Source organism: Chrysochloris asiatica, unplaced genomic scaffold, assembly GCF_000296735.1.
Source record: "Chrysochloris asiatica unplaced genomic scaffold, ChrAsi1.0 scaffold00012, whole genome shotgun sequence".
NCBI classification, from domain to species: Eukaryota; Metazoa; Chordata; class Mammalia; order Afrosoricida; family Chrysochloridae; genus Chrysochloris; species Chrysochloris asiatica.
In genome coordinates, this window is record NW_006408530.1 from 35,528,970 (window position 1) to 35,554,017 (window position 25,048).

Genomic DNA, 25,048 nt, shown 5'->3' on the forward strand with positions numbered 1-25,048 from the left:
TTTTAGTTGTCAAAGACTTCATTTCACTTAGGTCCATAATCATCATTCACGGAAGCAGCAGTCAAGAAATCAAACGATATACTGCATTAGATAAATCTGCTTCACAAAACCTCTTAAAGTGTTCAAGAGCAAAGATAACAGTTCGAGGACTAAAGTTCACCCAACCCAAACCATGGTATTTTCAATGGCCTCATATACATGTGGAAGATGGACAATGAATAATGAAGACCAGAGAAAAATTAATACATTTGAGTTGTGATGTTAGAGAAGAATATTAAAAGTACAATGGACTGCCAGAAAGACAAATAAATTTGTGCTGGAAGAAGTACAGCCAGAATGGAGAGACTTCATCTCTCATACTTCAGACAAATTGTCAAGAGGGACCAGTTTCTGGAGAAGGACATCCTGCTTGGTGAAGTGGAGGGTCTGTGAAAAAGGAGAAGACCCCTACTAAGATGCAGTGACACAGTAGCAGCAACAGTGAGCTCAAGTGTAACCACAATTGTGAGGATGGTTCAGGGCTGTGCAGGCTTTCGTGCTGTTGTTCATAGGGTCTCCATGAGTCAGGCGGACTCAACAACACCTAACAACAAGAACAAGTCATTTTCTTTGTGGTTGATGAACTGTGTTGAGACCTCACTGCACATTTCATTGAAACTTTTATAGATAAGCTGGAAGTTTTCAAAGTAAAACACAGTTTTAGATTTTACATTTTCATATTTTCCTAGGATTTATGAGGGTCAAAAAGGAAAAAACTTGGAGTTACTAAAGTAGGTGTTTGAATCCATAGGAAGGGTAGATCGTTGCACAGAAACAAATAGAACCTTTTAGGATAGATGTGCTGTGTTCATCTTAACTAAAACTAAAAATTATGGCTTACAGATTTGGGAATGTTCTCTGCAATTATAATAAGTCTGAGAACAAAGGAGCATCAGTAAACTTCATTTGTTCACTCTTCAAAAGCCTTTCAGAGTGTCAGCCCCAAAACAGATTTCTCAAGTCATTGGGCTTCAACCTTGCTATTTACAAATTAGCTTGCAACCAACTTCCAGTACTCAACTCTGTTTCATTGGTTGGTCATAAGTGTTTTTGATCAAATGAATGGTTGTCAAAGGTAATTGTTTAGGAAATAAAAGATAGTTGTTGAGTAAAATGTACTCAAGTGCTGTAGAATGGGAATTACAGAACACTTAATTGTGCTTGTGTGTATGGAACCTGTAGCTAGACTAACAGACAGTTGTTCAAACAAAACAAAGGGGATACTGTATGGTTTAACTTTGTAAATGATGTATATCAGGGCTTTATACTTTTGACCATATATATTCAATTTGTGTGCTGAACACATACAGGGAAGCTGTACTATATGAAGAAGGTGGCATCAAGATTGGAGGAATACTCATTAATAATGTCCAATAAGTACATAACACTTGCTAGAATTGAGGAGGACTTGAAGTACTTATTGATGAAGATCAAAGACTACAGCCTTCAATATGGATTACACCTCAACATAAAAAAAACAAAAATCCTCACAAATGAACCAGTAAGCAACATCATGATAAATGGAGAAAATACTGAAGTTGTCATCAATTTCATTTTGCTTGGATCAACAATTAACATTTATTGAAGCAGCAGTCAAGAAATCAAACGACATATTGCATTAGGCATGTTGTTGTTGTTATGTGCCGCGGAGTCGGTTCTGACCCATAGCGACCCTGTACAGGGTTTCTGAGGCTGTAAATTTTTATGGGAGCAGAAAGCCTCATCTTTCTCCCGCGAAACAATTAGCAGTTTCCAACTGCTGACCCTAAGGTTAGCAGCCCGATTCATAACCACTACACTACCAGAGACCTCTTTCAAATCTTAAAAAGCCAAGATGTCACTCTGAAGACTAAGGTGCACCTGACCTAAGCCATAGTATTTTCAACCACCTCATACGCATGCAAAAGCTAGATAATGAATGTTGTTTTTAAGTGCCTGTTGAGTTGGTTTCAACTCACAGCGATCCTGGATAGGGTTTCTGAGGAGCAGCTGGTGGGTTTGAACTGCTGATCTTGTGATTCACAGCCCAATGCTGATTCTACAGCGCCCCACCAGGATAATAAATAAGGAAGATGAAAAAAGTGATGTCTATGAATTATGATGTTATATGAAGCATATTGAGAATATCAAGAACTGCCAGCAGAATGAACAAATTTGTCTTAGAAGAAGTACACTCAGCACTAAGTATGGTGAGACTTAGGTTCTTTGGGTGTGTCATCAGGAGGGACAAGTCCCTGAAGAAGATCGTGCATGATAAAGTGGAAGGTCAGCGAAAAATAGGATCTTCTACGAGATGGATTGGCACAGAGGCTGCAAACCCGAGCTCAGACATTACAACTGTGAGAAGGGCAAAAGACCAGGCAATGCTTGGTTCTATGGTAGGGCCAACTCAACAGCACCTAACAACAATAACAACAACAACCCAGGTGCTGCGAAATAACACTAACCACACAGGTAAACGTTTGGGTTGTTTATATCCATCATAACATGTGTATGATGTACCTCTCAGGGGCCCTCACCTCTGTGTGACAACCACTTCTAAACGCTGACTGAACAACAACCTTGTAGTGAACCCTGTGTCAGGCTTAAGAAAATGCAAACAGTTGTCACACAGTGATAGGTAGCCAAGCAGGTAGTATTTCCAGTTGTGTAGCCCAGGCTCTTTTTCACTTTATGACTCTGAACATGCAGTGTAATTTAGAACTAAAAACTGGTACTTCCTTAAGGTGATCCTATCAATATCTCTTTGGACAGATATTTTAATAATACCAAGAGTCATGGTTTACAAATCCAAACAATTAGAGATATGTGAAATGAGACCTGTGGGAAAGAAGTTGAAACACTGGAATATGTAGATGACTGGGAACAAGTTATTTAATGAGTAACATTTCTCAAACACCCCCGAATCCCTGCCAATTCACATTCCACATACTCAGAAGTTTGTATTAACTAAGATCAGGCTGGAAATAAACTTTTCCCTATGCAGCTATTATATAAAGATAATATTGCTGTATGAAGGAATATTGTAAATAAGTATGAAAGAAATCTAGTTAACCTAGTTAAGAGAACAAATGGTTTTCAGAGGGAGCAACCCACTCTTTTGGATAAATACATGTAGGAAATTACTGAGCAATGTCATCTACCCACTACAAGTGACCCTGAGTAAGTTGAGTCAGTAGGTACTTCATTTGCATACTCTTAGGGGGCTGGTGATAAACACGACACTCACATTCAGTGTGGGTGACCTCTACTCATCTAGAACCCCTGAGGATGAGGGGCAGGGTGATGTCACAGTGACTTTTGCTAGGTCTGCTACCTTCAGGCAAAGAGGAGACTGACTAGTGTGCCAGCTAAAGTGCCATTCCACTGACCAACCTTTGTCTTGGCCATTGATCCTTGTGCTAAAGGCCTGAAAGTATTAAGAAATCAGTCTTTAAAACATTCAATAATTCTGAATGATTTTATCTCTCTGGTCATCTGAATTAATAAAGACTAACTTCCTTAATCATTAGGATGGCCAGACTTCATCTCTTATACTTCAGAAATATGATCAAGAGGGAAAAGTCCCTGGAGAAGAACACCATGCTTGGTAAAGTACAGGGTCGATGAAGAAAAGGAAGATTCCCAAACGAGATGGATTGGCAGCGGGCTCAAGTGTAGCAACCGTTGTGAGGTTGGTGAAGGACCAAGCAGTGTCTCATTCTGTTGTGCATAAGGTCACTGGGAGTCAGTACCCAGTCAACAGCACACAGTAACAACAACAATAAGCTGAATATAAACAATAACTATAAAAAACAACAGAGCTAATTGTTTTCTTTGGTTGGTGGAGTCAGAACAAAAAGAAGCAGATTAACATTTCAAAAACAAAGATTCGCATTAAACTGAATAGAAGGAAGAACTTTCTAAACACTGTGGTTGTTGATGTTAGGTGCTGTTGAGTTGATTCTGAGTTATGATGACCTTATATATACCTTATTTACAAAATGAAACATTGTCTGGTCCTGCACCATCCTTACAAATGTCGTGTTGGAGCCCACTGTTTTTGCCACTGTATCCGTCCATCTCATTGGGGTCTTCCATTTTTTCACACATGCTCCATTTTATCAAGCATTATGACCTTCTCCAGGGACTGTTACTTCTTCCTGTCATGCCCAAAGTATGAGAGACAAAGTCTCATCATCCTGGATTCTAAAGTGTATTCTGGCTGCACTTCTTTCAAGACAGATTTGTTTGTTCCTCTAACAGTCCAGGAGGCTTTCCATTTTAGAATACTTGTTTTGAGAATTATGATCATTTTCTAAATAACAACTGTGTGTACATTCTCTAGACATAGTTCCTAGTCCTTAAAGCTTCAAAGTGCTCCCAAGATGAAGATGTTGTTGTTGTTAGGTACCAACAAGTTGGTACTGACCCATAGCACCTTATGCACAGCAGAACGAAACACTGCCTGATCCTGGGTCAACCTCACTATTGTTGCCATGCTTGAATCCATTGATGCTGCCACTTAACCAATCCATCTCATTGGAGGTCTTCCTCTTTCTCTGACATTCCACCTTACCCAACATGACAGCCTTCACCAGTGACTGGTCCCTCCAGACAATATGTCCAAAGTATGAGAGATGAAGTTTGGCCATCTTAGCCTCTAAGGAGCATTCTGGCTGCACTTCTTCCAAAACAGATCTATTGGTTCTTTTGGCAGCCCATGGCACTTTTCAATTTTCTCCTCAAACACCATAACTCAAAGACATCAATTCTTCTATGGTCTTCCTTATTCACTGTCCAGCTTTCACAAGCATATGAGGTTATTGAAAATACCATGGCATGGGTCAGGTGCACCTTAGTCCTCAAGCTGACATCTTTGCTCTTCAACACTTTAAAAACCTCTTGTGCAGCAGATTTGCCTAATGCAATATGTCGTCTGATGTCTTGACTGCTGCTTCTGTGAGTGTTGGTAGTTGATACAAGAAGAATAAAATCCTTGAAAACTTCAATCTTTTCTCCATTGATAATGTTGTTTACTGGTTCAGTGGTAAGGATTTTTGTTTTCTTTACATTGAGATGCAATCCATACTGAAGGCTGTGCTCCTTGATCTTCATCAGTAAATATTTTAAGTCCTCTTCACTTTCAGCAACCAAGGTTATATCATCTGCTGAGTCTTCCTTTAATCCTGATGCCACGTTTTTCTTCATATAACCCAGCTTCTCGGATTATTTGCTCAGCATACTGGTTGAGTAAGTATAGTGAAAGAATACAACCTTGTTGCACACCATTCTTAATTTTAAAACATTCAGCGTTCCCATGTTCTATTTGAACAACTGCCTCTTGGTACAGGTACAGATTCCTCATGAGCACAATTAAGTGTTCCAGAATACACATATTTCACAATGTTGTCCATACCTTGTCATGATCCACACAATTGAAAGCCTTTGCGTAGTCAATAAAGCACAGGTAAACATCTTTCTGATATTCTCTTTCAGCCAAGATCCATCAGACATCAGCAATGATGTCCCTCATTCCACAGCCTTTTCTGTATCCAGCTTGAACCTCTGGAAGTTCTCTATCAATGTATGATTGTAACCATTTCTGTATTACCTTTAGCAAAACTTTACTCACATGGGATATCAAAGAAATTGTCCAATGATATCCGCATTCCATTGGGCATCCTCTCTTTGGAATGGACACAGATATGGATCTCTTACAATCAGTCAGCCAGATAGTTGTCTTCCAAATTTCTTGGCAGAGATGAGTGAGTGCCTCCTGTGCTGTCTCCCTTTCTTGAAAGATTTCCATTTTTACTCCATCAATTCCTGGTGTCTTGTTCTTTGCCAATTGCTTCAAAGGACCTTGGACTTCCTCCTTAGTATCAATGGCTATTGATCATATGCTACCTCTTGAAATGGTTGAACATTAACCATTTCCTTTTGGTACAGTGACTATGTGTATTCCTTCCATCTTCTCTTGATGCTTTCCCAGAGAATCTTTCAATAACGAAAGTCAAGGATTGAAATTTTTCTTCAGTTCCCCCAGCTTGAGAAATGCTGAATGTGTTCTTCCTTTTTAGTTTTCTGATTCCAGATCTTCACACATTTTGTTGTAATATTTGGCTTTATCTTCTCAAGCTGATCTTTGAAATTTTTTGTTCATCTCTTGGACCTTCTCATTTCTTCCATTTGCTTTAGCATCCCTATGCTGGGAAAACAAGTTTCAGTATTCCTCTGACATCCATTTTGACCTTTTCCTTCTTTCTTGTCTTCTTAATGACTTTTTGCTTTCCTCATGTATGATGTTCTTGATGTCATCCCATAACTCTTCTGGTCTTCTGTCTTTAGTGGTTAATGTATCAAATCTTTTCTTCTGATGATCTCTAAATTCAGGTGGGATAGACTCAAGGTCATATTTTGGCTCTCATGGACTTGTTTTCATTTTCTTCAGCTTCAGTTTGAATTTGCATATGAGTAATTGATGGTCTGTTCTACAGTCTGCCCCTGTCCTTGTCTTTGCTGATGATATGGAGCTTTTCCATCATCTCTCTCCACAGATGTAGTCAATTTGATTTCTATGTGTTCCATCTGATGAGGTCCATGTGTATAGTCGTCTTTTATGCTTTCTAAGGAAGGTATTTGAAATGAACAAATCATTGGTTTTGCAGAGTTCTATCATGCGTTGTCCAGCATCATTTCTATCACCACGGCCATATTTTCCAACTACTGATCCTTCGTCTTTGCTCCCAACCTTTGCAGTCCAATCACCAGTAATGATCAATACCTCTTGATTGCATGTTTGAACATTTTCATATTGAAGAGGTTGATAGAATTCTTCTACTTCATCCTCACTGGCTTTAGTGGTTGGTGCGTAAATTTGAATAATTAGTGGTATTAACTGGGCTTCCCTATGTTGTTGTTAAGTGCCGTCGAGTCGGTTCCGACCCATAGCGACCCTGTACAGGGTTTCCGAGGGTGTAAATCTTTACGGGAGTAGAAAGCCTCATCTTTCTCCCGCGGAGCAACTGGTAGTTTCGAACCGCTGACCTTAAGGTTTGCAGCCCAATTTGTAACCACTACGCTACCAGAGCTCCTATAGGCACATGGATATTATTCTATCACAGACAGTATTGTACCTCATGACTGATGTGGATATGTTCTTTTTGACGATGAATGCAACATCATTCCTCTTCAATTTTGTCATTCCCTGCATAGTAAACCTTGTGGTTGTTAGATTCAAAATGGCCAATACCAGTCCATTTCAGATCACTAATGCCTAAGATATTGATGTTTGTCCGTTCCATTTCATTTTTTATAACTTCCAATTTTCCCAGATTCATACATCGTACATTCCATGTTCTGATTTTCAGTGGATATTTACAGCTGTTGCTCTTCATTTTGAGTTGTGCCCCATCAGCAAATGAAGGTCCCGCAGGCTTTTCTCCCACAAACTTTATTCCATTCGCGTCATCACGGTCAACTCTACTTTGAGGAGGCAGCTCTTCCCCAGTTGCATTTTGAGTGCCTTCCAACCTCAGGGGCTCATTTTCCAGCACTATATCTGACAGTGTTTCTCTGCTATATATAAGGTTTTCAATGACTAAAGATCTAGAAGTAGTTCATCACTCTTTCTTCCTAGTCTGTCTTTGTCTGGAAGCTCATCTGAAACCTGTCCACCATGGGTGACCCTGCTGGTATTTAAAATACCGGTGGCATAGCTTTCTGAATCACAGCAACTCACAAGCCATCACAATATGACAAACTGACCAAATAGTGGTGGCCGTTTGGTTTTAAGTGGAAACTGTCAGTTTAAATTTCAAGGAGATCTGTGCGCATGCGTAATAGAACCTTCCAGAGGTGGGGGTGGGGTGGGGTGTCCATTCACTTAGGCATCCTCTCTAGTCACCATACTTGAGGTGCACAGACAGTGAGAGATCAATGAACAGATACTAAAAAAATAATGTCCACACCTGTATGTCTGCACTTCTGTCAGGTGTTCCTCTCTGTTTTCATCCTTCCCCCACTTGGTCTCTCTCAAGATGGCAGCTCTGGGAGCAGCTGAGCATCTTGAATTAGAAAGCAATAGATTTCTTGATTCTGCTACAAATTCCCCTAGGTGTAAGCCTTTCAGTCTTCTAAATATTCCTTTATATGTGGTTCAGAGTTCTAGCACCATCCCTTGAGCCTGCTTGGTCTGGTATTCTGTGTTGTTGGTGATGGAGCTCCTCACTGCACATCTACCTGATCCACTATTAAACCCACCTCCATAGCAACCCCATGCACAACCAGTCAGACATCTTGAACCATAGTGTTTTCAACGGCTGTCTTTAATTAGTAGATCACCAGGTCATTCTTCCTAATCCATTAATCAAGTATTTCCAGTGAAACCTGTTGAGCATCAAGCCACCACTTGCTTGTTACTATGATGCTGAACCACAGGACAGACAAATCTTGACTTCAATGAAGTGCATTTATCAGGAAACTGAACCTGGCACTCCCAAATGGAAGCAAGAATTCTACCACTGAACAATCACTGTTCCCTGGATGAAAATGACAGAACCCTTAGGTATCAAGTTAATTCTGACTCTTAGTAACTTTATCTGACAGAGAAGAACAGCTCCCTAGGTTTCTCAAGACTGTAAATCTTTATGGGAGCCTCAACTTTCTCTCTTGGAGCAACCCTGGGTTTAAATCGCCAACCTTGTAAGTTAACAGCCCAAAGCTTGGCCCCACTATACCAACAAAGCTTCTAGGATGAAGATGTTGTTATTGTTGTAAAAGCGCCATTGAGTCAGTTCTGACTCGTAGCAGCAATGTATAGCGTTACTGAGGAGCAGCTGGTGAGCTTAAACCACCAGCTTTGCAATTCAAACTGACCTAGCAGGACTCCAGGATGCAAGACATCCAGGACTCCAGGAGGAAGATTGTTGGTGTTAAGTGCCGTCGAGTTGATTCTGACCCATAGTGACCCAGTATAGGGTTTCTGAGGAGCAGCTGGTGAGCTTGAACTGCCTACCTTGCAATTCAAACGGCTTTGCCTTGTGGTGCATTAACCCACAGCACCACACCAGGAGGAAGATACAATAATGTAATTTTCAAATGAAACTGAGGTCAAATGCCACTCCACAGCACACAAGCACCTTCTCCACCATTGGCAGCTGAGCTAACAGCCACAAAGTGAACTTAACTCATGGAGATCAAGTCTGAGTCAATTCCCTCAAGATGCAAGGCAGACTCACCACTTCAAACTTTGTTCCAACCATTTAATTATTTTGTGAGCCCTTGTAATTCACAAGGGAGATAAAGAAAACAACAACAAAACTGGCTTCAGAAGCACATTACCTAACATTTTTTCAAGTTAAAATATTTTTATGAATGACATGAAACTAAGAGTGCCTAAAACAAACCACACAAAGGTGGTGTCAGCAATTTCAATATAAACTCCAATTTCTAAAGCTTTATACATTCTCATGAAATTTGCTCCAGGCTAAAACTCAGCATATGGTGTGTGACCCCCTGACTGTCCACACCTCATTTCATAGGTACTTGCAAACGAGTTCTGCACATTCACTACAAGTTCGGCATCTGCAATTTTTTAAAAAATGAAAAAAAATGACCTTAATAGCAAGTGGTTTCTGAGCTTAATGTCAGTGCACACACATCTCAACCAGAGAAGTCAGCCAACACCAAAAGTCCTATTATATAGACTCAGCGTGACAATATTGTGTGTTAAAAGGAAAGGAAAATAAAGGGAAGGCAGCCAGAAAACCTTGGTATCCTCAGATGGCTACCAGATGGACTCCAAATACTTTCACCACATCTCCTCTGCCTGCCTGAGATCTCTCCTGTGCCCCCTGGCCTTGGACTGCAGGCCATGCCAACCTACATAGGTGTTTGGGGGCTATCTCTGGATAGATTGCTGATCAGCAGCTAAGAAGCTCACTTGGCTTTATGAATCTCCATTTAAAAGGGACTGGATCCAGTGCTCTCTGGGACTTGAGTCATAAATAATGTGGAGGGGAGAGACTTTTTAGCCAAAGCCAGGAAAACTTTACCCTTGGAAGTAGTACCCGTTACCAGGGAGGCAACAGAAACTCCAGAGCATAAACAGGGTACACGTTTAAGGGCCACTACAAAAGGACAAAGGGAAGAGCTACTAGGCAATTGTGGTTCTCTGCAGCTACACAGAGCTGGCAAGGATTTGACCACAGATTTCCATCACAGAATTTGGAGAGACAGGAACCAAAGTCAGTACTCATCTCAGATGGGGCACTGGAATCCTGCCTTGGAGCAGGGGGACATGCTATGAACCTTCTCACATGATTTCCTCAGTGGCTACCCCTTATCTGAAATTTAGCTCTGCTTTTCTGAAGGAATCAGTATGAGTTGGGGCTAAGAGCATGGGCTAGGAACATTGACTTGGACAAGTTAATTAAGCTCTGTGAGCAAGGTGGGATTCCACATTTGTGAAACACCACTAACAGTTCATTCCTTACAGGATTTTTGTGAAATTAAATTTTTGTTTGATAATGCAAAGGAAGCAGTGAATTCCTAGTTGCTATAGTAAACCAAAATCAGTTGCCATCAAGGTGAATCCAATTCTCGATGACCCCACGTGTGTCAGAGGTAGACTGTGTTCTGTAGGGTCTTCATTGACTGACTTTTCTGAAGTAAATTGCCATCTCTCTCTACTATGGTACCTCTGAACCACTATGGTACACCTTGAACCTTTTCAGTGAGCTGTCAGGCACGTTAATCAACGGCACCAACCAGGGATTCTAGTAGCTATAATAAACACGTTGCCATTGAGTCTGTTCCATCTCATGGCAGCCTTCCTAACTGGGATCTTTAATGGATGAAGATCAGTAGGACTGTGCTCCATGACGCTAGTTGGTGCCAGTTTTTCAATTAGTAGCCAAAAGCAAACTTTGTGTGCCACTAAGAGCCACAGTAGCTCTAGTAGACAAAGTGTTCATGAACCACCTTCTTGGAAGGGAAATAAAGTGTGCATTGCCAAGCTGAGCACTCTTTGGTTTAGGAGTAGGTAGAGCTGAGGGTACCAAGAGTCAATTATTATGGCTGGAAGCCCTGGGTCCAGGGTCTAACCCATCTCAGTTGTTGCATCCCATGATCATTGATTCTTATTTCCAAAGTCGAGGTGAGGCCTGGTGAGAATACACAACTCCTGGGTTTTTGTTGTTGTTAAGTGCCATTAAGTCAGTTCTAACTCACAGCGGCCCTGTGTAGGGTTCCCAAGGAGATTTGACCTTGTGGTTAGCAGTCCAGTGCTTATCCTAGAGCACCACACCAGGACTCCCATGTGGGACTGAAATATTTCAAACATTTCAGACTTACCTGAGTACTTGTGCAGCATGTGAACATGCTAGACTCAAAGATTGTTGTTTATCTAGGCTAAAATGAAGAAAGGACTCTGAATTTGAATACTAGTCTATTTTTTTAAACACTTTTGGAAGTGTCTCTCCATGAAAACAGCTGATTGTTTCTCAAAAGACCCATCATTTCTCAAAAATGAATAGAGATGAATACAAGTAATCTGTAAGGCTCATTGAGAGTAAAGCTAAGGTAGAGGTCCTGAAATGAATGAGGGCTAAAACCTAGCCCATAGTGGTCCTGAGATCTGGTAGTCTAGGAGATGCTAAGTGGGCACCATGCTGGAGAGAGGGGACTGGCTTCTTCCTACTAAATATCCTTTTGGAGACTGAAGCCTTTCTTTCAGTTGGGACTTCATTTTTCTACAGCTTAAAAAACCAAGTAACAAACCTATGAGAACCTAGGAAACCTGACTCTCCCTACTCACCCCCTAGTCTTCAATCATAGTACTTAATTATTCCCAGTATTCTACTCCTCATAGCAAACTGGTTTTCAGGCAGAAGGTGGAAAAATGTACAGATTCTGAAGTTTGGGCACTAATTTCTCAGGATCAAATGAGCTTGTGTATGAGGCATATTTAATGATAAATTATTTACTTATACGATAAGAAGCCATAGATTATGAGCTGGGATGCTAACCTCAAGGTCAGCAGTTTGAATGTTCCATTCTCTCTGTGGGAGAAAGAGGATTCTTTTTGTTCCCATAAAGATTAATACAGGAAATCCTATACAGGGTCACTATGAGTCAGAACTGACTTGACGGCTCACAACCACTACCACTTATGAGATATCTACTAATATTTAACAAATGGGAGCGTGGTGACTCCATACTGTAAGCACTGGACTGTAAACCATAAACTCAGTGACCAAGCCTGCCAGCCACTCCATGGTAGAAAGATGAAGCTTTCTACTCCCATGAAAATTTAAAGCCTTAGAAACCCTGTACAGGGTCACTATGAGTTGGAACCGACTCGATAGCACTTAACAACAACAACAACAAATAAATATATTTTGAGTATACCACCCTTCATTCTTGTAGATACTTCACAATACCATCGACATCATGTAAAGTTCTAGGCCCTCAAAGATGAACATATTTTAATCCTATAAGGGACCTGAAACCCCAAGAGGCTCAAGATCTTGTCTAGGGTCATTGGAAGACTTCGACCACAATTGGAGCCACCGTTCCATAAAGAACCAAAGATGTGTTAGCTGTTGAGTTTCTTGAAGCCAAGATTATATATCACATTCTACTATGTTTCCACCATGCCTAACACAGCTGAGTTGTGTCTAGTATATATAGCTTTAGATTTAGAAGTTACTGATACAGACTTTACTAAGGCTGCTTCACCCAACAATACCATGCGAACAAGCGTCAGCAAGTCTTTTTGACTTGGATAAACTGAACCACCATCTTCGAAGTAAAATATCTAATCATTTCTTCAGCGATTGTTTTTTCCTCTGTACATAAAAATTTTTTTGAAGAGGTGATATAATTACAGAATATGCTATACACAGGGTGAAGCCAATGTAATTTGTACTAGGAATTAGTTAGATCCCTGTGAGTGACAAGAAATCCAGGGAGACTAATAAGTTTTGTCACTGCATAAAGTAAGTGTGAAAGACCAGAAGTGGCTCTGTAGATTTCTCTTGAAGACCTCACATAGCAGTTGGGTCAAATGAAGTACACATGACAGGGATGTTCCTGTGAATAGGGCACCCTCTCTGAGAATCCTTGCCCTGACATGTAAATTGAGAGGCGAGACATTCACTGAACTGCTGATGGGATAGTTACTTTTGTTAAGGACAACCCTTAGATTTGGTATTTGTATTCATCACTAATCCTATTTCAATTAATAAATGTTACCAAATTATCTGAGTCCTGGTGTAGCACTGTGGGTTAATGCGCCAGACTGCAAAGCCATTTGAACTGCAAGGTTGGTGGTTCAAGCTCACTAGCTGCTCCTCTGAAACCCTATCCAGGGTTGCTATGGGTCAGAACCAACTTGATGGCACGTAACAACAGCAATTATCTGAAGTCATATGGTTCACAAACTGAAATGAACAAGGCAACAACAACAAAAACCTCGCTGCCGTCTAGGCATTTCAGACTCACAGCAATCCTATCAGATAGAGTAGAACTGCTCCAGAAGGTTCCAAGGCTGTACGTCTTTACCAAAGCTGACATCTTCATCTCTCTCTGGAGGAGTAGCTGGTGGATTTAAACTGCTGACCTTGCGGTTAACCACCCAATATTCGACCCACGGTGTCACCAGAGCTCCCTAAAGATTGAAATAAGGGTGATCAACTGAGTTTGGGTCTCTAATGAAGGTTCCTGTTTTACTACAGCACTAGAAGACCATTAGGGTACGTGTGCCTGTGACCTGCTGTCTGTAAGGGGCTAGCCTTCTTATTTAACCGCTTAGGGAATATTTTCATGTTCAATTAAATGTCTCTCTGGAAATGTACAAGCCCATCATTACTATTTCCAAATGGTTCTGATGTTTTCTTTCTCTTAAATTCTTCCTTCAAGATGTTTCCATGCCTCAAGATTATATCCAAATACCCCTTTTATGCCAGCATTCTCATGTTACTCTCCGCACTCTGTTACTCTGTCTCAGAATCAAGCTGCCAGATGAGAACGCTAGACAGTGGGATTGGAACCTTCCCACTGCCAGATTCAGGAACTCGTTCAACAGGACGGTACATTTGCAAAGCAGACCCCCTAGAAGACACTGAGCCAGCCCTCTCTGCAGCTTCTACCATCAGAGCCCAAACTCTTGACCGAGAAGTGCCTTCTTCCGCAGACAGCCTGGGCCCTGCAGATACCACCATTGTTCACTCCATGTCTGACCCCATCATGACCACTAGAGGGGTGCGACCTCCTCAGAGCCACCTCCCCAAACCGGTGTCCTCAGGTAAAGCTCCAATTACTTTTCAAATTAAATTGCTTTCCTACCCACAATCATGCACTTGCTGCCAACAATGAAAACAAGCAGCTGACCAGGTGGTAAGTCAGTCAGTGAGCCCTGTGGGGTAGAAAGACTGTGGAATGAAAATGCCTGCATGTCCTCAACATTGTCTACAGGATTAGGTATACAGTGAAGTACGGACACAGTATACAGTGAAGACAAACATTTATGTACCAGTGTATGGATATGCCAGTGGGTGAGGAAAAAAATACATACATTCATAGATTTTATCTTTTAAAACTGAACTCTGGATATAGGCCAATGTAGGCCCAAGACATAAATTTAGCTAAAATATTGTTTGCACTCTATCCAGAACCATAGGTCTTGTGACATATTCTTATCCTGTTCAAACATATTTATGCGTTGAACTATAAAAGACTCTGATTTATCAGTGAAGTGTATTAACTGTCGTAGAGTGCACAGGCCTAACCACTGAGACAGACCATTCTTTGTCATGGTCAACTGAAGCAAGCTTTCATGATTAAACATAGGTACTAGGTAAGGGTCAAGGTTTTTCTCATTGTTCCCTAAGATTAAAAATATTTATTGCAGACCAGGATAACACTAAGTAATTTTTAACTTGCATGGCTTATGTTGTTTTTACAACACGCTTAATCATATGAACTCTAAATTGCAGACTTACATTTTGATTTGGTGATTAGAAAGGAGCCACAAGTAGACACTATATTACAAGCTTCTGAGGAATTAGAAGACTTTTAATTAGGTATCTTTGAATAAATGGAATTGAGTTACTCCCATGGCCGAGTTCTTCCTTCATTCGGTAATACCAACTGCCATGAATATTTCATCACAAACTTCGGCTCATTCCAAGCCAAGGCTACATTTTAAAAGGCTGTAATGCACCTTATTTTTTAAATAAGTGAATTGTTAATTGATGACAATGCTTCCAGAGATTCAGGGGCAAAACCTTAGTTATAGATTATATGCTGCATGCCTCAGTAGTCACATGTGTGACCTCAATTCAGCGCAGGCTGCCGAGCAGACTTCATGATTAAACACTGTCATTATAACAAATTGAATGGAAACCGCAAGCCTTGAATTGCTCCATAAGAAGGGGATAGGAAGGAGATTGTTCTGATCTTGCTGCTAATATTCACTGCATCAGTTTGGTAAGGTCTATGTCTTAATTAAATTGTCACGAATAGTTGTAGAAAAGGAAGGAAGAAAGAAAGTAGTGTATGGTAGAAAGTACCACCCACCGTGAAGCTTCCTGTCCACCAAGCAGTCCTGTCACTGTGGTCCAGAGGCAGGGACCACTAGCTTTCCAAGGCTTCTCTTTCTCTGTGTTTTTAAAACTCCTTTTAAAAACCAGAGCACAGAGAACAGATTGGGTCAAAAGGAAAGTGGGGTCAAATCCTCTGTGGACCACTCACTTTCAGCTTAAGGTTTGTATTTTCTTTTATCCCCCACCATTTCTAAAATGGGAGCAGTTGCACAGACCCCTCGGTGTTGATGAGAACACAGTTACTTAACTTGGGCTCACGCCTAAATGCTGGTGAGTGAGAGTCACAGCCTGCCCTGTCGGCAGCCTTTGAGGCTAGAGGATAATAACAGCAATTCTCCTCTCCAGCATGATGAAGGAATGCACTCTGCAGGTTAATCTAGAGTTCTGAGTAACAGTGACACTTTCTTTCATTATTCTCTGCTAATTGAGATGGTTTTATTGTACCCTTCCTACTCAAACTGTGGTCCATGGGCCAGTATCATCTTAGAATTTGTCAGAATCTCAGACCCCAACACAGATCCAATGAATCAGAATCTGCATTTTAACCAAAGCTCCACCAGTTATCAGAGAGTTGATTCCAATTCATGGGGACCCCACATAGGAGGGGGCTTCAAAAAGTTTGTGAGAAGATTCGGTTATCTCTTAGTGCCATTGTTCCACGACGTATTTGAAGCCCCCTCATATGTGTCAGAGTAGAACTGCATTCCATAGCACTTCTAATGTCTGATTTGGGGGTAGGTAGATTGCCAGGACTTTCTTCTGAGTCCTTTTGGGTAGATTTAATACTTCAACCTTTGGATTAGCAACTGAGCAACTGTTTGCACCACCCAGGGACTCCAACCAAAAAACCATCTCAGCTGGTGCATACTCACATTCAAGTTTGAGAAGCACTGTCCAATTGTTCTTTATGTACACAGGGAGTCAAAGCAAAGTTTCTCCAAACTGTGCTGTTCAAAAGATGTTACTAGCTATTGTAGGAAAACAAAGATTTTCCCCTCAAGTCTGTTTGGGAAAGACTGCACATTCCAATTCTCCTTTTGGAAGCTAAGCTATGAGAAGGCCTCCAAACAAACAATAAATAATCCGTTGATTGATAAATAACATTATTTGAGGCATAACTTCATTGTTTCACAAATGGATTGCTCACGGAAACCTTTCTGACATGCAGAGACTATTAATGTTTTGTGGAAAAGTGGTCTGAGGACAGTTTTCCTGAGTCGCTGGACTCTAGAGATACACATAGCAATTCACATGCCTCAGTTAGCACAGACTTACCAAAGACTGAATGCCAAGGAAGCGTGGCTTTCACCATATTGTGAACCTTTTTTGTATTTCTGAATGACTTCACCACCACCTTCCCTAAGCTTGTAAAGGGTTGTTGAAAGCTGGTCTGTAGCTTCATATGCATTTCCTCCTATAGGTAAAATCGCTTCCCAAAAGCAGAATGAAGCAGAGCCGAGGCCTCAAACATGCCCATCGTTTGAATATGCTGAAAACACAGTGGCAAGTGATCCAGACTGGGGGTGTGAAGACACAGCAGATGAGACGCAGGTAAGGAACTAACCAAGGGGCACATGCCACACCTGTTGGTCCTGAAAGTGGCAAATGAACTCAAAACTCTTTTGTGAGAGATGTCGTTTAAAATCAAGTTTGCTGTTGATGTGTTGAGTAAAAGCAAAAATTCAGAGTTCATCCTTTTCCCACTGTGAAGTAACACAGTGAGGTCTTGGGAGCCCTCTGGAGAATTCAAAAGGCGTTCAATGATCTCCATACAGATTAGTGAAGTGTAGATGCTTTTCTCTGATTGGACACTGAGAAACAGCCTTCACTTTCCCAAGCCACATGGCACCATTTAGAATTCAGTTTTCTATGTATTATCATTGAAACTGGTAGAACTATATAATCATACCCCTTTTAGAGATGAATACACTGAATTTTGGAATGGTCATGGGACTTACTAGTCTCAGTGAGACCTCTTTTCTTGAGTTTGTGCTATGCAGTCTTCCTCCACCCTCCTACAGACCACCTTGTGACTGGAGCTGGGGAGGAGCTCATAGTCCATCGACTATTTCCTCACATTCCACCCCATCCCCAAGTGTTAATTTGGGATTCCCTATAATCTCCCTTTCATTTACCATTTGTATCTTGTTACTTGGACTGCATTCAGCCACTTCATTCTTCCGCTACTCTTCTGGGGCTGACCCCCGTGCAGGCCTTAGTGGTGCTTGGCAGTGAGTGGAGGAGGGGGAGAGACATTTGGACCCATCACCAGAGGTGCCCACCTCTCACTTATCCCACTCCTGCTGCATTTAGCAATCCCATCTTAGCATCAGAAGCCCCCTGCCTACCTTTACTAGAGTTACTGTCTAACTATGAAGAGGCGGCCCCCAGGATACTCCACAGCTGAGGTCCTCCACACCTCGTGTGACAGACTTCTTTCAGCCAATAGCTCCTCAGTGTGGATGTGGGACCTTAAAGGAATAGGGTCAGAGGCACTCTGGATCTATGGCTTCATCTTACAGAGGAGGCCACCAACTCCCAGAGAGAAGCTGAACTGAACCAGTGTAGGTCCAAAGGAAAGTCACCATGGAGCTGAACATAGGCCTCAGCCTTCTGGACTCCATGTCCAGTACTCAGTATGACTGCTTCCATAGATCAAGGGGGGTCTGAGAGAGAAAGGAGGACATCACTGTACTTTATCATACCTTAAGTTAGACACCAAAGTTTTAGAACTCCTCCAAAGACTTGATCAGGCATCTGAATCACCTGAAGGACTTGGTAAACCACAGCTTGCTGCCCCTCTCCTCAGGGTTTGTTTCACTACATCTGAAGTAGTTCTGACAAGCTTTCAGCTGATTCTGTTGTTGCTTAGAGTACAGAACCCATTTGGAGAACCAATGTCTTCCACAGGGCTCAGTGCTTGCTTTGGGGACTAGAAAATTGAGACCATCCTAACAGTTAGTGAGGGGACAGTACTTCAGAAACAAAAGGTAATTACGATAGCAAACAGGAGGAAAACCATTCCCAGAAAGAGGAGAAGAAGAAGGTATCTCCACAGTGGCCAAGCAGGCTTCGGTCTCTTCTCTTTGAGACAGTGGGTGAGCCTCACAGCATACACAGATAGCAATCTCCACATCCCTCCTGAGACCCCGGCACCACCATCATGCTCCAGCTTCACCCACCTGGAAAGCCTGCGTCAGCTTGTTAAGGTCACCATTGGTGGCCTAGAACTTACAGCCCTGCTTCATTGACTGCAAGGTGGGAAATTTTTCAGCAAGAGTTTGCTGTGTATTTCCAGGATCCAACACAGCTCCTGGCTCAGTTAGTGTTTGTTGAATGGAGGGATGAAAGACTGTTTCTCACCACAGCTGAAAATGTTACCAGAATTCTGTTGGAGCGCAAGATACAGGGCTACCTGGACTCCTAGGCAGTAGACCTTGGGGTCTTTCCCTGGCAGTATCCTTACTAGTTAATTCCCAATAGCTTCATCTGTTGCACTGAACACTGTATCCCCAGGCCCCAGCAGAATGATCAGCACTGAATAAGTACTCTATCAATATCTGTTCAGTGGGTGAATAAATAAATAAAGGCATAAAATGATTAAGTGACTGCTTGAAAGTATAACCCCACCTGAGGGACTTTCCATAATCCCCAATAACTGACTTCCTCCAAACAAACCCTAGAATCCATCCATGTGTATGGATCTGAACCATTGGCATTGATGGTGAGTAAGGAGCTCTGGTAGCTCAGTGGTTACGAATCAGGCTGTGAACCGCAAGGTCAGCAGTTTGAAACTACCAGCTGTTCTGCAGGAGAAAGATGAGGCTTTCTACTCCCATAAAAATTTACAGCCTCAGAAACCCTGTACAGGGTTGCTATGAGTCAGAACCAACTGCACGACACATAACAACCAAGGTACTCTAATGGGATAGTCTGGAAAGATAAGAGGGTCCCAGATACCCCCAGTTGTACACACAGGACTTGCAGCCCTAAATCCAGCCATCTACTTATGTACACTGTTATGTACACAGTAGGAAGCACTGTTGATACTGCCTTAGACATTCTGGAACATGCCATAGTTGTCACACCAGTTTCATCCCCCAGGGCCAGGCTATGTGAGCACAAGGGAAGCTGAGTCTCTTGACCCAGGAATAGCCAGTAAATTAGAGGATTACAAGGAGTCAGCACTTGCTTACTTTCCTCAACGCTACTGCCCTTTGGGGAGAATGTAACAAATTAGGCAAGCATCTATTCTTCTGCACCTATTGTTGATTTTTTTATTTTAGAGAGAATGTAATATTTGAAAGCCACTGATGAGATCCATTAAATAAATAAGTCATTTGTCTAGGAACAGCAACTCATAAAAGGCACTAGAGGAAAATAAGACTCTATAAAGAAGGAAGCAAAATGCAGAGTCTGTAACGTGGTACCATGGCAGAGTGTTGTCAATGACTACATGATGGCAGGCCATTTCTACAGCTATGATAATTGACAAGATGGCTCCAGCTCCAACTAAGACAGACAGGTTGACAAATCAGAGTTGTTCTTCTGGGCGGGGGGTGAGCAATGGGAAGGCAATTCACAGCATTCAATGACAGCTATGAATGAATGTTTCCCATCCTCACAGGATGTTCTGCCCATCTTAATTTGCATGAATAGTCTTAACAGTTTCATATTACTCATCTAGGACAAGGTACCCAGAATGTGTGCATACTCTGCCAGCCAAGGTAATGCTGGTGACAGTGACACGGACTATGGAGATCCTGGTTTTGGAGCTGGAAGGGGAAAGTTAGTGAAAGCAATGAAGAGTGCCACCAAAGGTAAGGTCCAGAGAGCGAACTGGACAGCCAGGTGCCTCTTTCTGGAAGCCACTGATAGTGCCTTTCACTGTGCTCATTCATCACCCTCCCCCTTGATTTGATCTTAGCTCCTCTTCTCTCTTGAGATCTAATTTTCTGGTCTGTGCAGAAGATGGTCTATGCACATCAATTGGTTTTCATGACATGGGAGTGTAGTCTAATGAAATGTATTTCCTAATCTAGCATTTCAAAAAAAAAAAAAAAGTCTCCAATTGAGTAAACTGGGTAATGAAGGGATGACTATAAAGATAACTTTGTTCTTAATTACATGCTTTAGCAAGTTACATCATCCTGTGAGCCATGCAGCAAGATTTCCAGGTAACATCATGCTGTGTGACTCCACACCTATTAGCTATACCATATGCGCACGTCTGCTCGCTTAGGAGGTTGAAGCTCCCTCACTGTATTTTTTTTGTTTTTATTTCGGAACTGACCAAAGAAACGCCATCACTCTTCAACATTTAAAAATATGTCCATTCAGATGGCATTTCCTTACAAATACAAAAGGTCAGAGGACCTCCTAACACACAATGTGGGCTGGCTACTGCTTTCCTTCTAATCCATTTTGGATTGTCGGAAATATTTTAGTGATGCAATGAAGAATCATTCTTTTCATAGTAATCAACTATTTTTAATAATGATTACTAAATCATATGATGAAACCATGAATTTCTTTTTACAACAAGGATAATATATTACTCTCATATAGTTCCAGTTTTCAAAGATTCTTGGTATTAGCAGCATCTGGGGACAAGGGGCTAAGTCTGGCATACAGTAGCAGCCTAGTAGTCTGAAGCTATCACTGTGTTCCTTGCTTCTGACATGTTGGCAGAGGATCAGGACACACAGTTAAGTCATACAATCTTACCAAGGAGTACTGTGGTGACTGTCCCAACATCTGAGTTAGGTGCTTGTCTTCCTTGGCTCTCTGTGGTTCATCTGTGTCCTTCTGCGTGTGTCAGGGGAAGGGATGGCATCATCTTAGGGAATGAACAGACCAGGCTCAGAGTCGGATCTCTTCCTTTGAACCCATCATGGGGTGTAGCGCTGTGGGGTAATGCACTGGACTGCAAAGTTGGTTTGCGCCACAAGGTTGGCAGTTCCAGCTGGAACTGACTCAACAGCACTTAATAACAACATCAACCCTCGGCTGCCCCACCCAAGAACGGTTCCCAGGGCCTCTTCTAGCTTTAAGATGCTATTGTTGTTAAGTGTCATTGAGTAGGTTCTGACCCATAGCGTCCCTGTATAGGGTTTCCGAAGAGTGGCTGGTGGGCTCAAACTGCCGACCTTGTAGTTCAAATAACTTTGCAGTCCAGCGTATTATCCTGCAGTGCCACACCAGGACTCCTCATTCATTTATTGAACAGGTATTTGTTGAGAGCCTCCTCTGAGTCAGCTGTTTCAACTGCTTAGGATACATCATATGTGTAAAGTTTCTGCTGCACTGTAGACAATAGATATTCAAAACAAGAAAATGGTTGTCATTTCTTCCAAGGAGATCAATGCTATGGAAAAAGACAATGCAGGTCTCAGTCAGGGTTAGCAGAGTGGAAGGTGTAAGGTGGGTAGGGCGGAAGTTAAATTTAAATAGAGCTACTGGAATAAGACTTGTAGAGAAGGTGATGTTTGAGTAGGGATTGGAAGGAGGAGGAGAGAGCCAAGAGAGTATCAGGGGATGGTCATGCAGATAGAGGAATAGCCGGGAGCCTGGAGGAAGGAGTGTGACTGGCATGCCAAGGATCAGCTAGGAGGCCAAGATGGCTTAGCAGAGGGGGCAAGCGGAAGGCTGAGGTGATGAGGCCAGGAATGTGAATGGGATCAAAGCATGTGTATGCACCATTGTGAGGACTCTGCTTTACTCAGAGAGACATAAGGAGTCTCTGGACAACTTTGAGCAAAAGAGCAGCATGCCCACTCTGGCCGCTGCATTGGGAAGATGGAAGAAGCAATTCTATCTAAGAAGCTATTGGAGTCATCCGAGCGAGAGACAGTGGTGGCTCGGCACAGGGTAGCAGCAGTGAAAGGAATGAGTGTAACTGTCTACTAGAACTTTCTGCAAGGTTGGAAATGCTCTGTAGTCCCATTTGCCAGTGCCATCCTCATTAGCTACGTGCAGCTACTGAGCACTTGAAATGTAGCTAACACAACTGAGGAACTAACTTTCTTAATTAATTTTTGCACTTGTTTTCCTAAGATTTTCCACATGAACCATTCCTTTTTGTTTTTATTTTTTAGTTCCTTTTAAATTTAAATATAAAATAGCCACAGATAGCTACTGGCTACCTCAATGAACAATGCAGACAGTAAGACCCAGTCTGATTCTCCATCTAGGTGAAAATAAATCAGGATTCACTGACAGATTGGAGTTCAGTGTGACTCCAAGGCTTGGGTCCTGGAAGCGATAGAGTTGCTACTGCCTGAAATGGGAAGACTGAGGTTAAGGCTTGGGGAAGGAGACCAGGAGTTTAGTTTGGACTTGCTAAGTTTGAGATGTTAGGTGGGCAGTTGATTGTGTGAGTCTGGAGTTCAGCAGAGCAGAGCAGGTCTGAAGACACCAGCTTGAGTGTCATCAACATATAGATGGCATTAAAGCCAGGAGTGAAGATGAAGTCAGAAAAGGAGAGAGTCCATATAGAGAAACAAGACCTGTCAGAGACTGGGAAGAAGAGAAAGAGCCCGCTAAGGAGACTAATTAGGAAGAAGAACTGAATGGAGATGCAGAAGAATGTGGTGTCTTAGAAGCCAAGTGAAGAAAGTGTGCCCAGAAGAAATTCCATGATGCTATGCATTACTTACAGAGTCCTGGTGTGGCGCTGTAAGATCAGCACCGAACTTCTAACCACAAGTTCAGTGGTTCAATCCCACCAGCTGCTCCTTAGAAACTTTATACTGGGTCGCTATGAATCAAAACGGACTCGACAACACTTAACAACAGCAACATACATTGCTTACTAATAAAAAGAAGGGTACAATTGTCCTAATGCTCTGTCTTTCCCTCTGGCAGAAAGGCAATTTAAAAATGTCTTTAAAAACAACACAAGAATCTGGACAAATTCTCTGACCTCAAGTGAGAATGCCTTACTCTGGGGTTCCCGTGGCAATGAATGCTGAAATGAGTTGTGAACAGTAATCAAGTATTAAGTTATGGCTGTGAATCCGGGAAAGCAGTGAACTTGCTTCTTTAACTTTTTTTTCGTATCCTGCTGCAAAATGAAGTGAATCCCTGCCAGAATGGGTTTTGTCAGTGCTCAGTTTACTCATCCTGCCCCCTCCAACCAGAACAAATCCCTCTTTGTAAGCAGCAGGTGTGTTTCATTGTATTGCTTGTGCTTCTGGGAAAATGATGCTGCTTGGGGGAAGGCTCTGAGGTCTAAGCAGAGTGAACCTAGAAGCAACACATCCAGCAAAACCAGGGCGTGTGCCTGCTGCAGGCACAAGGCGGACTTGGGGCTGGCGATCTGTCACTAAATCCCTGGCCAAGTCTGTCACTGGTTAGTTAGCCCAGGCTGTTGATGATCAGCTTCTGTGGGTGTGTGCTGGCTTCTGACATACCCAGGAAGGGACATTTGAAGTGGGCATAGCACCTGTAACGTTTTAAATGCTGTCAAACCAAAACCAAGTTCCATCTGTTTGATTCTGTGTATGTCTTAGAGAAGAATTGCCATCCATGAGAGTTTCATTGGCTGATTTTTTGGAAGTAGATCACCGGGCCTTGCATCTGAGGTGGCTCTGGGTGGACTTGACCCTCCAGCCTTTCAGTTAGCAGCCAAGTGCTCTAACGGCACCACTCAGGGACTCCCAATGTTGTCAAAATGGTACAAAAATAAAAATAATACGAAGAAAACCAGTAACAGGAGTGTGTTCCCTGAGTATCCCGTGGAGAGCTTACTCCCTTGGAGTCATAATTTTGCTTTGCTTTTGTCGCCTCTGCCTGGAAAAGCAATACTGACCATCGTCCCACTTGGAGTTTCTCTTTAAGTAACAAGGTTTCATAAAAAAGGCCCCCAACCTGCAGAATTAAATTTGTCAGTAGCTCTTGAAGCCTTATTGGATATTCTCCAAGCTGGTGGTGGTGGTTATGCGCCATGGAGTCAGTTCTGATTCATAGCAGCCCTGCATAGGGTTTCTAAGGCTGTAAAACTTTATGGGAGCTGAAAGCCTCATCTTTCTCCTATGGAACGGCTGGTAGTTTCAAACTGCTGACCTTGAGGTTAGAAGCCCAACTCATAACCACTATGCTACCAGAGATTCTTGTTCTCCAAGCTAGTAGTCCTTTTCTCCGTGCTTCTTTGAAATTTCTCACAGGCGAGTATAGACAAATGACAGCGGCAGTGTCTTCTGCACTACTTCTAGGAGATATACGGTAGGAAGTTTTTACCTCTCACCCATAGCCTCCCCCTCCCTCTCTCACAGACCCCTAGCAACTCCTGCCTCTCTGACCCTAGTGGCCTGAGACCCACATCCAATGCTTATACATGCCTGCTTGCTGCTTTCCATCACACTGAATGTTGTGGACAAAGCTGACTTTCCAAAGTCCTGCCGACTGGCTCAGAAAAC

At 42.2% G+C, this 25,048-nt stretch overlaps 1 protein-coding gene across 1 annotated transcript in view; it reads left to right on the plus strand.

The window, feature by feature from the left end:
• The window catches only part of NCKAP5 (NCK-associated protein 5), an 851,304-nt gene extending 830,519 nt beyond the window's left edge, over nucleotides 1-20,785 (plus strand). Inside the window, exons 15-18 of the mRNA XM_006834602.1 lie at nucleotides 14,033-14,329; nucleotides 17,050-17,180; nucleotides 20,317-20,449; nucleotides 20,766-20,785. Of these exons, the coding sequence (XP_006834665.1) occupies nucleotides 14,033-14,329; nucleotides 17,050-17,180; nucleotides 20,317-20,449; nucleotides 20,766-20,785 (581 nt within the window). The remainder of the gene's footprint in view (nucleotides 1-14,032; nucleotides 14,330-17,049; nucleotides 17,181-20,316; nucleotides 20,450-20,765) is intronic.
• Nucleotides 20,786-25,048: the final 4,263 nt, after the last annotated feature.